At 37.4% G+C, this 14,637-nt stretch overlaps 3 protein-coding genes across 3 annotated transcripts; 2 read left to right on the top strand and 1 right to left on the bottom strand.

Moving 5' to 3' along the window:
* The first annotated feature begins 78 nt into the window (after positions 1-78).
* Positions 79-5,401, top strand: si:ch211-139g16.8 (immunoglobulin superfamily member 6). The gene is made up of 6 exons (XM_058416281.1): positions 79-236; positions 1,420-1,755; positions 1,838-1,935; positions 2,069-2,119; positions 2,769-2,882; positions 2,976-5,401. The coding sequence occupies exons 1-6, from the start codon at positions 179-181 to the stop codon at positions 3,039-3,041; spliced, it is 723 nt and encodes a 240-aa protein (XP_058272264.1). The 5' UTR covers positions 79-178; the 3' UTR covers positions 3,042-5,401.
* A 766-nt stretch (positions 5,402-6,167) lies between these two features.
* Positions 6,168-8,560, top strand: rps2 (ribosomal protein S2). The gene is made up of 8 exons (XM_058416268.1): positions 6,168-6,294; positions 6,730-6,867; positions 6,972-7,061; positions 7,529-7,636; positions 7,732-7,905; positions 8,012-8,171; positions 8,271-8,362; positions 8,445-8,560. The coding sequence occupies exons 2-8, from the start codon at positions 6,733-6,735 to the stop codon at positions 8,520-8,522; spliced, it is 837 nt and encodes a 278-aa protein (XP_058272251.1). The 5' UTR covers positions 6,168-6,294; positions 6,730-6,732; the 3' UTR covers positions 8,523-8,560.
* Positions 8,561-9,498: 938 nt separating this feature from the next.
* On the bottom strand, positions 9,499-12,011 carry ndufb10 (NADH:ubiquinone oxidoreductase subunit B10). Its single transcript, XM_058416293.1, has 4 exons — positions 11,761-12,011; positions 11,349-11,487; positions 9,836-9,975; positions 9,499-9,657 (listed from the first exon to the last, which is right to left on the bottom strand). The coding sequence occupies exons 1-4, from the start codon at positions 11,906-11,908 to the stop codon at positions 9,572-9,574; spliced, it is 513 nt and encodes a 170-aa protein (XP_058272276.1). The 5' UTR covers positions 11,909-12,011; the 3' UTR covers positions 9,499-9,571.
* Between the last annotated feature and the right edge of the window lie 2,626 nt (positions 12,012-14,637).

Raw genomic sequence — 14,637 nt, 5'->3', positions numbered from 1 at the left:
AACTAAATTCAAAGCATGGGTCACACTATGGAGAGAGGAAGGAAGGGCCTTGGAGAAAGGTCTTACACCACTTCTCCCTTTTCTCAAACATTCAGTTTGTCAGCAACTACTAAAGAACTCTGTTCATCCAGATTACACAGGCGGATATCTTAACAAGATACGTTCAACCCAAATTATCATGAAGATGATCCTTTATGTCTTTGTTTACATCATACTAATTTTAATCTTTAGTCCAGGTAAGAAGTCTTGAACTCTTTACTTTGATTTTTAAGTTATGGAGTATTTATTCTTTACAACATAAGTATATAAAGTAATTCCCTGATGTAGACAAGAAACTTTACAAAAAAACTATGTTGTGTAATTATTAGAAACATGTAATTCAGAAAAATTTCTTATATTGGATTTTAATACAAGCAGTGTTTTAGTTGGGGGACATTTTTGTGTGTAGATACATCATTTTATAATATATAAACCTGAAAATGACAAATTAAACCAGATAAGTAACAACCAACATGTAATGCTAAAACAAGTGTTGTTTGACATACTCAAATACAAATCTGACCATATTAAGGAAAATTAAATTTTAAAATTAAAATTCTAATATTTGTTATGTGTTCAGTGATTCTCATGATAACTTGTTGGTTGATGCTACGCTTTGTTCCTATAAACTGGTCTTAAGGGCCAGTGGTGGTTCAATAGTTAATGCTTTAGGTTACTGATCAGAAGGTTCAGGCAAGGCTGTTAACCGCCCTCTGCTCCAGGGGTGCTGCAATATGGCTCTGACCGCAACTTCTTAACAAGATGTAAAAGGGATATAATAATTTCACTGTGCTGTAATGTACATGTGACAAATAAAGGCTTGTTCTGTTAGTGGTTGTGTAATGAGTCATACAGCTGTTAGTACAGCAACAATAGAGTTTCATAGGAGAAAAACAAACATAATGGATAATGGTCCAATGTTTAGTGCCATATTTAATGAAAAAGCCGATATATATTATGTCAAATGCTAGACGGCAAGTTGCAGAATGCAATGCAGCTGTACAACACTGTTACAGCAGAGACGCGGCTCAGCTAGTTTGTGATCTATGATAATAAGCACATTGGTGTTAATGGAAGTTTTAGCATGATGAGAAGGAATGAGAGTAAAGCACTGCTGCACCACTCTCTTTAGGCAGAGATGAACCTAATTCTCATTGGCACTATTATGAGTAATGTAGGACTCTATTAAAGTGAAAATTGACCATGAAGTATAAAGATTAATACTCAGGGCAGATTTTTCCTTTAAGTGATCGTATTACTTGAAATATTTCTTGTATATTTCATGGTGCTTTGAAATGTATTTGGTGTATGCATTGTAACGGCTCCCAGGAATATGTGAATAAGCAGCGAATGGAACACTTTTGGATCTTTCTATTGCAGGACTCTCAGTAAGCATGTGCACTTTAAAGGTCACGCAGCCTCAAGAGATTCTTCATGGGCGATTCAACCAGTCAGTCTACATCCCATGTCATGTGAACATGTCTTGCCATCTCAAAATTGCTGAAGAAGTGCAATGGTATGTGTTCACGACAAAGTCCTATCATCAGCTGGATATAAACAATCACCCAATGAGGTATAGATTGGAAGGCAGAGGCCTACACATCAGCTTGCTCTCACACAACGATGACGGTGTGTATTACTGCGCTGCATCTTATAAAGATTTAGCAAACAGTGGCGCACAGGATATTGGGTCTGGCACCACACTGACAGTGAAAGGTAAATATGTTGCATTTCACAGATGACGCGTTGATTTTTGAATCATTGTTAAATCTGTCTTCAAATTCTTTTTTGTATTCAGATAATGATTATAGCACTGGGCAAGTTCTGCTACTCACACTGGTGGTCTTACTGTCCCTCTATAGTTTAATAATCCTGACTCTCTTCATCTGTGTGAAGGTAACATGTATTATTTAAAATAAACAAGTAAACAAACAAATAAATAAATACATCAAATGTTTAAAAACTAAAACAAATGTTATTTGCTGTATTAAATTCATCTGAACTAAACTCAGTAAATTCAATCCTTCAGACTGGACGAATCAAACTGTTAAAAGGAAGACAAAGCCAAAGCCAGGGCAAGGTATTTCTCCATTCGAAAAGTGTTAATAATATATTAATATTCATTATACCACAGCACATGCATGTCCTCTTCATACTCTGGTTTCCTCCCCAAGTTCAAAGACATGCGTTGTAGGCTGATTGGCATTTCTAAACTATTAATAATAATCTAAATAGTTAAAGGTCCCCTAGGGTAGGCCCCAGGCTCCCAGTCACCATGTGTAGGATAAATAGTACAGTGGTTATAGATGGATGGATGGATGGATGGATGGATGGATGGATGGATAAATGGATAGATATGACAGCGTGGTTGAATTCTCAAATGAGAATGCTATAAAAGCATGGCTCTGACAGAAAATTAAAGGTTTATATTAATGCACTATTTCTAAAATCTTACCATTATCCCTTTAATTCAAGTCATCCATCTTGTTCTCTCTCTCTAATTCACTTCATCACCCACACCTTTTATATAACTGTAAATCACTGCCTGTAATGTTTTTTTTAACAAAACTTAATCAGTGATATGGTAATAGTTATGAAATTATGAAATTATTCTAGGTAAATCTAAACTGTACTTATATCTCGAAGTAAATATTTTGAGCGATTCTGTATTTGGTGTTATGTACCTGGTGTTTTAAGTTATTTAGCTGTGTTCCTGTTACGCATCTTAGGGTGACTCAACTAGGAGAGTCCACTTCGGGGCTGTGGTGCAAGAACTTTACAGCAAGAGGAACTTGCGCAGAAACAAGAAAAATTCGTCCACTGAAGTTGCACAGGAAAACAAGGTTTTCTCATAATTCTGATCTACCTAAATAAGAGGCCAATTTGTGAACTACGTGTATGCACGGGTTGATTAAATATCTCTGATTCTTTTACAGGTTGAAAATCCACGGCCCAACAAGAGGAGAGAAGACATATACCAAAACCTGAAAAGGGCTCGATAAAACATCAGCTGAAAGCATGTCAAGCTGTTTAGTACACAAAGAACAAAAAGAGTGACACAGAAGTGACAGAAAGAGGAACTTGGGAACCAGCTCTTGCTCCTTTGTCCTAATCTATACTATAATAAGCCAAACTGAGAAAAAGAAAAGTGAAACTGGAACTTCTACTATTGCCACAGACTCTTCTTTGTTACGGTGATGAGGGACACTATCTCTGTTTCACATCTCCATGTAGTGCTTTATTGCCTCTTTTCAATATATTCAGTTATTTGTTCTCAGTGATACTAGTTCTTACTTATGTTTAGTACAATAATGCATTTGTCATTTTTGTGCTTATTTTTTACATTTTTGTATAGCTGCTTTAAGATAATGTTAATGTTAAAAGTGCTAAACAAATAAAATTGAATTGAACTTAAGTAACTACTACATTTACAGCTAACTTTACTGCAATTTTTTATTTATTTATTTTAATTAGGCAACAGATTGTGTGTGGCTGCCTGGGAAAACCCATCACATTGTGAAGTTTTGACATTTTCAAGGAAATTTATTTCCAGGAAATGCAATCTTTCTTATACTGAAATTTCCCATTTTCATGTATCTCAAGCAGAAGTAAAGTTCTGGTGTCTTCAAAAGTGAAAAGACAGGAAATTGCATTTAAAGATCATGGGCATGTTAACATCTGGTATCTGAGGACAAGATGTACATTTTGTTATGGCACATATCTATTAGACAAACTGAAATTATGTGAGAAAATCTCATTTTTTTTGACATCTTTAGGCAGACTGATCACATTTATTGCTGTGTCTTTTAGACTGGCTCCTTACCCCACCCAGTCGATTCAGACTGACAGCCAAGGTAAAATGGTTAGCATGGTAAGAAATACATTTTTAAAAAATACTTTTCATTATGATAATGAATATTTAAGCTTTTTAGGGGCAAAGGTTATTTACAGCTGCCACACGTCCAGGTTTGTTGTGGCCTGTTTGTACCAGTGCTTCTAGTTCCCTCTTTTAAATAATACTTCTGACATGGATGATATTAGTGGTTTCATTCTAGCCGCAGCCTGTGATTGCTGAATGTGTGATTGCTGAACAGAGTAATAAAAGCCATGGGCTTATTTTAAACAGTTATGTTAAAAATGTTTGTTATGGAAATATTCATTATTAAGGAGATTTTATGATCCTGAATGCACAAGCCCTGCAGAATCATCTTACTTTCACATTCCTGGTGAAGATTATGGTATATTTATATATTGCACTTTCCCAACAGTAATCTTTCCCAATCTTTTCAGTAATCGTGTCTCAGGCACCTATATAAGGAATAAAACATGACAAGGAGTGCTGTCATAGGAAAATAATCAACGACGAGGTGCACAAAGTGGAGTACCATTACCAGCCCAAGGGTGATTATTTTCCAATAACAGCACATTCCAACATGTTTACCTACAAGTTTTGTTTTATTTATAAAAGAAAAATGTGAAAGATTGAAACACTAGCCTTTTTTCTTTCTTTTCTTTTCTTTTTTTTTTTCATTTTTTAAAATAATGTGCCCATTTTATGTTTCTTGTCATGGAATGTCCAAAACAAGTTCCTGTTACCACCTATGTTGAAAAAAAAGCTATAAATATTTGCCCCCTCAGCAGGTTCTCTTTTTAAAGACAAGTTAAAACAAGTTGCAATATCTTTGCTTATCCAAAACTGGAAAGCTGACACTATTGTCAGAGCTGCACTTTTTGTTTTTCAGATTTGAGATTTCATTCACTGGCACCTAATATAAGACTTCTTCTTTACATAATTGTTGCCCTTTTCTGTTATTAAGTGTACTATAACCCTTAACAGTTAGCGTTTCTATGGCATGAGTTCCAAACAATGTTTTTTCTGCACACTAGCCACAGAAAAACTCATACAAGCAACTGTGGTGAGAGTACAAGGTCCAGGGTATGCATCACCTGAGGGCATATTAACTTTAACCACATCATATCTATTGTGTTTAGTTTGGTGGTATGAAGTAACAGCTTGTGAAAAATCACTGGTGATGAAATAATTTGATTTTCGAAATGACTAATAAATTTTAAGAATCTTTGGAAATAATATAGCCTATTATATAAATGCCTTCCTTCCTTGTTTTGACCAGTTGAACACCATTATTACTGACACAACCCTGTTAAGAAATGGAGGTATCAGTCTGACCAGCCAGACTGACCAGCTGCCAAAACACCTGAGCTGAACATGCTGGTAGCCATCTTTTTGAGCAGCTATAATATTCTAGCTTCCTTATTACTGGAACAAATTTATCAGTCAGTGTTTGAAATGTTTAAAAAACAACATTTATCTGTGATGGCAGTATTAATATAAAGCAGTTTCCTTTTCTTCTAAGCACTAATACCAGTTGGTAAATAAGAGCTTATATGTTTAAGCAGCTCAGCCAGGGTTTTGGTAACTGGTCAGACTGATACCTCCATTTCTTAATAGGGTTGTGTCAGTAATAAAGGTGTTCAAACATTATGTTAATTAAACATATCCATGTTTAGTTTAGATTTGTTCCTTGTTTGTTTATTAGTGAAATTGAAATGTACACCAATCAGCTGTAACATTATGACCACCATGGACTCTACTAGATCCCTGAAGGTGTGCTGTGGTATCTGGCACCAAAATGTTAGCAGCAAATCATTGAAGTCATCTAAATTGCACGGTGGAGCTTCTATGTTCGGACTTGTTTGTCCAGCACATCACATTCACTCCCCATGTGCATCAATGAGCTTTGGCCGCCCATGACCCTATTGCTGGTTCACCACTGTTCCTTCCTTGGACCACTTTTTATAGATACTGACCACTGCAGACAGGGAACACCCCAAAAGAGCTGCAGTTTTGGAGATGCTCTGATCCAGTCGTCTAGCCATCACAATTTGGCCCTTGTCAAACTCACTCAAATTCTTACACTTGCCCATTTTTCCTGCTTCTAACACATCAACTTTGGGCAAAAAATGTTCACTTGCTGCCTAATATATCCCACCCACTAACAGGTGCCATGATGAGGAGATCATCAGTGTTATTCACGTCACCTATCACTGCTCATAATGTTATGCCTGATCGGTGATTGTAATGGAAACGTTTATCCAACACAAAGCAAACGTCTTTGGGCTGCCACTAGAAGGCGACATATAGCAACAACACGAAATGAAATATCGCGAGACTTGCGCTGAAATAAATTCCCCCGGAACTCTCGTCCAGCCTTCTTCTTCCTGAATACACATCACGTAAGTTAACATGGTCTTGTATTAGCGCGAGAATGTATCCATTTATATCATTACAATCCGTAATCGTAGAATACAATATTTACAGTATAATACGTTTAGGATGTAGCTACATTCCTATAACGTCAAAATGGCGATGATTGTTTGAATAAAGATAATTTTCTGTCGGATATTTGTTGGGATGGTTTCAGTAATGGCGGAGTGTTAGCTAGCTGGTGTTAGCTAGTGAAGTTATATTACTGATAATATACTATGGAACACACTATAAGATTATCTTATGGGGGGTTCTGTGTGTATATAGTTTTGTGTTATTTTGTGTATGAAAATATCTCGTCTTGATGACTAGCTACTAGGTCGTGCGTCATTCATTATAAGGCATGGTACTGTGTCAAGTCTCATAAGGTTATCAGGCTAATTAAAGATAATTGTTTTGTTTAGCAAATGGCGGACGACGCCGGTGGTAGAGGAGGTTTCCGTGGAGGTTTCGGCGCTGGCGGCCGGGGGCGCGGTCGTGGCCGTGGAAGAGGCCGGGGTAGAGGCCGCGGAGCCCGTGGTGGCAAGGCTGAGGACAAGGAGGTACGGCTTTCTCTAAGATCTTCACTGTTTCTTTTCTAGATTAAAATAGAAAATCAAGAGAGTGTGACCTGTTTCAACAAAGTTTTGCCTGGGTTTTGTTTTAGTGGGTGCCTGTGACCAAGCTTGGTCGTCTGGTGAAGGACATGAAGATCAAGTCCCTGGAGGAGATCTACCTGTATTCTCTGCCCATCAAGGTGAGAACACTTCATCAGAAATATCAGCATCATAAGTAAGAAATAAAACATGGCATTGGGCAAAGCTGCTGGAAGATAATCTCTGATGGACTGGTGATTACATTATCCATAAGGTGATTTTTCCCAATAACTACATGATGGATCATTTTTATTAATCTTTTATAACAGCTGTTTGCCTATTTTAACTTTCTTCATAAGGAACAAGTCATAACTTGGTCCATTGGTGTTTTTGATTAATATTGTGGAACCTCTGTGACACACTCTGATTTCAAAGGTTACAGCAGAGAAAAGTAAAAACAATTATGATCATGTTTCATTCACTTTGGCAGCACTTAATAGAGCTGTAAATATGTATTGAACAAGTTTTCTTATAGCACAGTGATTTAGATGCCACCTAAGAATCATGTTACCTAAACATTGTTAGATTCTTTAATGTTTTGATCAGTGTCTTCCTTTTTATGTTTCAGGAGTCTGAGATTATCGATTTCTTCCTGGGCTCATCCCTGAAGGATGAGGTGCTGAAGATCATGCCTGTCCAGAAGCAGACTAGGGCTGGTCAGCGCACCAGGTTCAAGGTGATTCTTGTCTTTTGACTTGAGTATTTTGTAATCCTGGTCAAATTAATGATTACAGCTTTAAAACATGATTTTAATGAGTTGATTTTTGTCAGGCTTTTGTAGCCATCGGTGACTACAACGGACATGTTGGTCTGGGTGTGAAGTGTTCTAAAGAGGTAGCCACGGCTATCCGTGGAGCCATCATCCTGGCCAAGCTGTCCATCATCCCAGTCAGGAGAGGCTACTGGGGTAACAAGATTGGAAAGCCCCACACTGTCCCCTGCAAGGTGAATATTGATTCAACTAGGCAGAATGTGTGTAAATGGTATTGTGGATCATGTAGTCTGAAGTGTGATTTTTAGCTTTGTGCTAACTGTTGAACTGTGATTTTAGGTGACTGGTCGCTGTGGCTCTGTCCTGGTGCGTCTGATCCCTGCTCCCCGTGGTACTGGTATCGTGTCTGCTCCTGTTCCCAAGAAGCTGCTTATGATGGCTGGTATTGACGACTGCTACACCTCTGCCAAGGGCTGCACGGCCACTCTGGGCAACTTTGGTAAGGAGGCTTTGATGTGTCTTGTGTATAATCACCATGCTCAACGCTTAGTAGCTTTTTATTGCAACTCAAATTTGTGAACCCTTTTTTTCTTTTTAGCTAAGGCTACTTTTGATGCCATCTCAAAGACCTACAGCTATCTGACCCCTGATCTCTGGAAAGAGACTGTGTTCACCAAGTCTCCTTACCAGGTAAACTTCTGCTAATGTTTAATTTTGTAAATTAAGGTGTCAATTTGTAGATCTGGATTACTAACCGTTTCTTTTCTTCCAGGAATTCACGGATCATCTGGCCAAAACTCACACCAGGGTCTCGGTACAGAGGAGCCAGGCTGCTCTTCAGGCCTCCTAAATTTTGTACAATGGATTGAAATAAAATCCTGAAAACAGTTTTGCTTGCCTGAGTCTTGGATTAATATGGGTCTGAGTTGTGGGGTTTTCATAGATCTTGTGAATAGTTTTGTTCTTGGCTGAAGAACACATGGACTTAATGACACTTGATGCAACTAACTTTGGTTCACTAGTGATTGTTAGTATGGAGGAGCACAACACAATGTTTTTGGTACATTATAAATCATGGTTTCTGGTTAAACCTCAGTTTGTCCAATTATGCTTAAATAACTTCAACTGCATAGTAAAATCAAGACACCAGCTTACCATACAAATGTGCAAAATAAATTAGCTTTAGAGGCAAGTTGCAATTACCTGTGGTCATGAAATCCAAGATGATAAAATTTACTTATGAATGATGGATTAAATATTGAACACCCTCTGTTGCATTTAAAATCAGAAAAGTTGGATCTATTATGCTTGTAATGTTCTACAGTATGGGCTAAGAGCATGCAAGAATTTTATTTAACAGCTGTATTTACAGCATCTTTAATGTTATACCTAGTTACTTAAATTGCTTAAGTAAAGGTCATGTGGAGTAGCATTTCTTGTGGGAGTCTTTAAATAAAAGCAGTGGGAATAGTATTTTTCAGTGCTGGTGAGAGTGGGTAGTGAGATCTGTAATTTGACATTTGTTTAAAAATATAAGCAAGTTTATCAAAAATAATTGAGAGCAGTCAATGATTAGCTAAGCCTAGTTATGCTTTCTGTATAAGATAAGAAATTTATTAATCTCAAAGGAAATTCTTTTGCTAAAGACTGCTTCAGATTACATGAGAACATATGTAAAGCTTTGTCATTGAAGTTCTTAATCCAAAAAAAAAGCCAAATCCTACTATACTATGAGAATAAAACTTCAATTAGTTTTCATTTTAGTCAAATGTGAGAAAAACTAATCAATGATTTTACTGACCTGATACCACAAAAACCCAAGATAATCTTTTCAGTAAATGTATTTATTTTACACATTTATACATAAAGTGGAGAAGCACAGCAGAAAAAGAGCAGAATTTATGCTTTCTGTGCTTGTTCCATCATCCTCTCTTTCTGCTTCATCAAGCATTTTCTTGCACTGGCATATGCACCAAGATCACCATCTGAAACAAAAGAAAACTTTGAAGCAACTTGCATTTAATTTCAAATTCTTACTGTGTAATGAAATTGCTTTTAATCTGTGAATGTCTTAAGCCTCTGTTTACTATTCATCCATGTCCTTTGGTTTAAGAGAAAATCTGAATATGAATGATGGGGTTAAGAGTGTATATGCGCACTCACAGCGTGACTGGTAAGCCCTGGAGACCTCATTAAACTGCTGCAGCTCCTTAGCACAGTTCTGCTTGTTGCTGGGCCCCTCACGCTGCTGACAGGCACGGGCACGCTGCTCGATGATTTTCACAATCTCCTGGTCCACCTTGCTACAAATCAAAACATCAAATGATTGACTCAGATCAGGATGTAATGGAGAATGCAGGATAAGGCTGATTCTGCTGGTGCTCATGTATGGTCCTCGTAAGCACAGTTTGATGCTTTCTGTGGTCAGATCCATGTTGAATTTGGTGTGATTGAGAAATGAAATCATAAAACTACGGTATAGAACCTTGCATATGTTCTCACATCCCTTGAACTTTTCCACATTTTGTAATGTTACAACCTGGAGCTGAGATGAACTTAATTTTCAAGTTTTGTCACAGATTGTCAAACAGACTCAGGTTTCTTTGCACTAACACTAAATCCCTTTAAATCACTGGCCATTTTGTTGGAAGGTGAACCAACTGATCTCCCAATTTGTCTGCTTATACTATGCACTAAAAGTATGTAATCTTTATGTAAGGAAAAAGTGCACACTTGAGTATGTAGCAAAAGGGTATGCAGAAACCGAGAGATACAAACATGTCATAACAAAAGAGAATGATTTTTGCCTAGTTATGCTCACTGTCATGATAAACAAACTCCATTTCACCTTTTCTCCTTTCATTAAATAATGCGTAACAAAATATACTATATCATTTGATTCACCGTCCCCTTTACTTATTTTTATATGGTCTAATATGCAGCAAAGCCAACTGTCACAAAACACCTCCTCCCTCATGCAAGAACTTATGAACAATATTAGCTGAAAACGTGTCTACGATCCACAGTCTGAAAACCTGAAACAGAAACCATCTGAATAGCTTTGGAAGATACTCATTTCAACATACTAAGATTTGAGACACACTACTTCTGATCTTGGATACGATTTAGTGCAGTTAGTAAGCGAATTAGGAAGCCGGAAATTTTTTGTTTTTTTATCTCTAGGACTGCCCTGTATTTAGCTCCATACATTTTGCCCTCCACCTTGACCAGTGTCCCAGTCCCTGCTAATGAAATATCATAATGCTATCAGCACTGTGCTTCACGGTTGTGACGGTATTCTCAGGGTGACGAGCAGTGACATTTTTCTGCCAAACACAGCACTCAAAATCAATTTTGGTCAAACCAGTAGCTCTCAGAGATGGGGTTTTGTTAAAGCCAAGCTTTGTGGAGTGTCCAAACTGTTGCTGTCCTGTGTTGCTCGTCCGGCTACTGCCCTCCTTAGCATTAGTTGTAGTTTTGTCTCATTCTTTTCATTATTTACATAATGAGGTTAATAGATTATTTCATCCAAAACGGCTATTTTCAAGACATGGTATAATCACAGTTAGGTCCAGTTCAGCTCCAGCTTGTAGCACTACAGGAAGATTTGATGAAAAGTTCCAAGTGGGGTGTGAATACTTATGCAATCTAAACATCTGGTTTAGTCAAGACTTACTGATCTCTTCTCCACTGCATTTCTGCTTCATAATAGCAAACATAGTCGCCTTCTTGGCACTCAGTCAGCTCCGGTACACGGCGAAACTTCTGGTGGTAGTAGTGGGTTTTGCTTTTGGGCTGGAGGCTTTCAATAGCATCTACAATCAATCAATCAAACAAACAGTGATAGTTAGCAACGCTCTTTAAACAAACGCTACCAGCTGCAGGTGATGCTAAAGTCATGCTAAGTTGCTAGTAGCAGGCTACAGCTGAGGCCGGTATTGTTATTAAGCATGTTTAGTTCAAGGAAAATAAAAACTATGTAGCTACATAACGGTTAAAAACCTTGACCCTAATATAAATATTTACAAAAAGGGATTAACAGACAAGCCTTGATCATAATAATGTGCTTGATCAGAAGGTGCACTCACTCCTGAATGTGGTCACAGGCAGATCCACAGAGTAATAGAAAATCTTCGATGCAATTAAAACCGGGTTTGGAAGAGAAGTCTGTTTATCAACAACCGGAGTCCGACGTGGAGGCTCGGGGTACGCGTCCTTATCATAATCGTCTGGCATTTTTATTTCTGACACTGAAAGAAATTTAATTATAAAAGCTCTTCTATTCGACCTCAAACCCTCTGCTATTTTCTACAGTGCGCATGCGCGCTTGTTCCAACATGGAGGAAAGGACAAATGAGGAGTAATCTGCTACAGGGAATAAAAATATAATGGTTGTGATATTAATCGGTTACAAAAAAAATCCCGGATCGTGTCTTAAGTTTAGGCAAAATAAAAGAAACAAATAAACACGTAAATAAACGATGTATTACGCTATTAAGAGGTCAAATGTAAAAGGTCATGTGTGACGCAGTGTTTGGTCATTTATTTGCCACTAGATGTCGTTGTTTATCAAAATGACTGAGAAACGGAAGTTATTTTGATCATTAGTCGTTCAGACCCTATAGATTTACAGATTTCTTCCCCTTTAAAATGTTCTAAAAACCATTGATATTTGTGCAAAGTAATTCCACTTTTGACAGTGTTCCCAAAATAAGAGTGAATTAGTTTAAAATCTCTACAGAAATTCCACTACAGAAATGTAGTAGCATCGTCCAGCCCATAACAAAATAACAAAATTACTGCAGTCTTGTCATATTCTGTTTTCATTTACATATTAATAAATAATATAAAGAATATATTAAAGTTATTGTAGTATTGGTTGGAAGAAGCCTGACCAGAAGAATTACTTGAACTTTCAAACAATACAATTCAGCTTATAAAGATTATAAAGTTTAAAGTTACATAACTATTTTATTTTATCCCTATTTTATGCCTAATGAGCAAACCTGAGACAACGGTGGCAAGGAAAAAGTCCCTGAGATGATATGAGGTAGAACCCTTGAGATGAACCAGGCTCAGAAGGGAACCCATCCTCATTTGGGTGACACTGGACAGTAAATAATGTAAATGTAAATAATGTCCTTTCTACAACAGCAACCAAGGGCTCATGAGGAACTATTAGGCAAGTGTATTTTCTGAGTTCATTGTAGACACTAATTCCTTGCTGCCGCAAGCTGACAGATGCAATGGCAGTGCTGTGATGGTGTAATAGTCCAAGTGGTTCTATCCACAGCCGCTGTCAGGTCCAAGAGCAGAATTAGCCAAGATCAAGCCAAGGCAGTGTCTTAAGTGCTGTGGGTTGGAGCCAAGTCAAAATCAAGAGAGACCTTCATATCCCTTTTTCTCAAGGCCAAGCCTGTACTTCAACTAGTTGGTTTCAATTTTGCATTGTGTCAATGATTAGGCTACATGTCCTAAAAGAAGGACTCACTTCTTATCAAGCTTAGTGCATGTTAAAAGAAAAGACAACAGAAACATTATTTTTGCAATCTCTCAGTTGAGACAAAGGCTATATTTCGGTAGATCAATGCCTGAGACCAAGAGACATACAAATACAAACAGCAATAATTTAGAGAGAAGTCAATACAGGTGACCCATCTCAAAAGTGGACTCCAAAACCAGGCTTGAATCCCATTATATTATAATTACATAATAAAATTACATAATAATGTGCAGGAACGGGCAGCCTGTGTGCACATTCCTCTTTACCAGCAAACACCCATTCTAATTATCCAAAGATATAACAATGAACATAACATGCAACCATGGAGGCACATGAGCACACCCATATAAAGATGCAGAGATGCTACCGCACAATATTGTAATAATATTATTATTAAAGACTATTTAAATAATATGCAGACAAAACTCCAGCTTTTTTATCCTATATTCTCCAAACTGGTACCATATTGAAAACCACTAACAATAGGTCAAACTATTGTTAAGTACTATTCATTTATATAATCCTTTTTGCTCATTGTCATACCAATCATTTTGAAGTCACCTGTATTTTATTTGGTACTTATAATCTACCTCTTGCTTAGCCTAATACTTTATTACATCCTTCTCTTAACAGGTGCCCATATAATGAAGAGAAAATCACACAGTTGATACTGGAAGCTGAATAGTAATTCACATATGATATGTTCAAATGATCTTAATCAAATAAGTCACTTTACCAAGCATTTTACAAATCTAAACAAATACACCAGGAATTTGAAGAAATCTGGATAAAAGTAGAAGCTGTCTTCATTATTCTAACTACTCTAACTGTTAACATGTAAAATAGCCTATTTAGTAAGTGATGGGGGCACCATGGCTTAATGGTTAGCATGTTTGAAGCACAGTGCCAGGGTTGGGGGTTTGATGTTTGCATGCTCTTCCCATGCATTGAGGTTTTCTTTGTGTGCTTTGGTTTCTTTCCCCAAATCCAAAGAAATGATTATGCTCATTAGTATCTCTAAATTGTCCATAGTGTGTGAATACACTCTCCAGGAAGTCCCTGGCATTGACTCCAGGCTGCCCATGTCCTTGTGTAGGATAAGCGTTACAGAAATAAATTAGGTCTTCGAATCACTTGAATAAATAACTGCTTATCAGTGCCAGTCAAACCAGTCTAAATCAATCTCACCACAGAATTTGACACAAAAATCCCAAACCATATGAAACAGTTCAGAAGTAATTGGCAGTTTCCATTAGCTAGTCATTAGCTAGCAGTTACCTCATTGCTTTCTTGTGCAATGTCTGAGATGTCACCATTTGGCCAAAGGAATGTGGACACTTGGCCATCACACCCTTATGGAAACTTTCTCCATACTGTTGCTACAATGGTTTTGTATGCTGTAGCATTATGATTTCCCTTCATTAGAATTAAGAGGCCTAACTCAAACCCGTGGCAGCATGAC

This window comes from Hemibagrus wyckioides, linkage group LG02 (assembly GCF_019097595.1).
Source record: "Hemibagrus wyckioides isolate EC202008001 linkage group LG02, SWU_Hwy_1.0, whole genome shotgun sequence".
Taxonomy (NCBI): Eukaryota; Metazoa; Chordata; class Actinopteri; order Siluriformes; family Bagridae; genus Hemibagrus; species Hemibagrus wyckioides.
This window is presented reverse-complemented; position numbering and strand designations above follow the sequence as displayed.

What these genes read in the sequence shown, in the direction of transcription:
- si:ch211-139g16.8 (XM_058416281.1), top strand. Translation starts at nt 179, where the DNA reads ATGAAGATGATCCTTTATGTCTTTGTTTACATCATACTAATTTTAATC. An exon ending in AATTTTAATCTTTAGTCCAG is followed by an intron (nt 237 to 1,419) that starts GTAAGAAGTCTT and finishes TTTCTATTGCAG; the next exon opens with GACTCTCAGTAAGCATGTGC. An exon ending in CACCACACTGACAGTGAAAG is followed by an intron (nt 1,756 to 1,837) that starts GTAAATATGTTG and finishes TTTTGTATTCAG; the next exon opens with ATAATGATTATAGCACTGGG.
- rps2 (XM_058416268.1), top strand. Translation starts at nt 6,733, where the DNA reads ATGGCGGACGACGCCGGTGGTAGAGGAGGTTTCCGTGGAGGTTTCGGC. An exon ending in GCAAGGCTGAGGACAAGGAG is followed by an intron (nt 6,868 to 6,971) that starts GTACGGCTTTCT and finishes GTTTTGTTTTAG; the next exon opens with TGGGTGCCTGTGACCAAGCT. An exon ending in GGCCACTCTGGGCAACTTTG is followed by an intron (nt 8,172 to 8,270) that starts GTAAGGAGGCTT and finishes TTTTCTTTTTAG; the next exon opens with CTAAGGCTACTTTTGATGCC.
- ndufb10 (XM_058416293.1), bottom strand. Translation starts at nt 11,908, where the DNA reads ATGCCAGACGATTATGATAAGGACGCGTACCCCGAGCCTCCACGTCGG. An exon ending in ATGCAGTGGAGAAGAGATCA is followed by an intron (nt 9,976 to 11,348) that starts GTAAGTCTTGAC and finishes TTTGATTTGTAG; the next exon opens with CAAGGTGGACCAGGAGATTG. An exon ending in CAGGGCTTACCAGTCACGCT is followed by an intron (nt 9,658 to 9,835) that starts GTGAGTGCGCAT and finishes CTTTTGTTTCAG; the next exon opens with ATGGTGATCTTGGTGCATAT.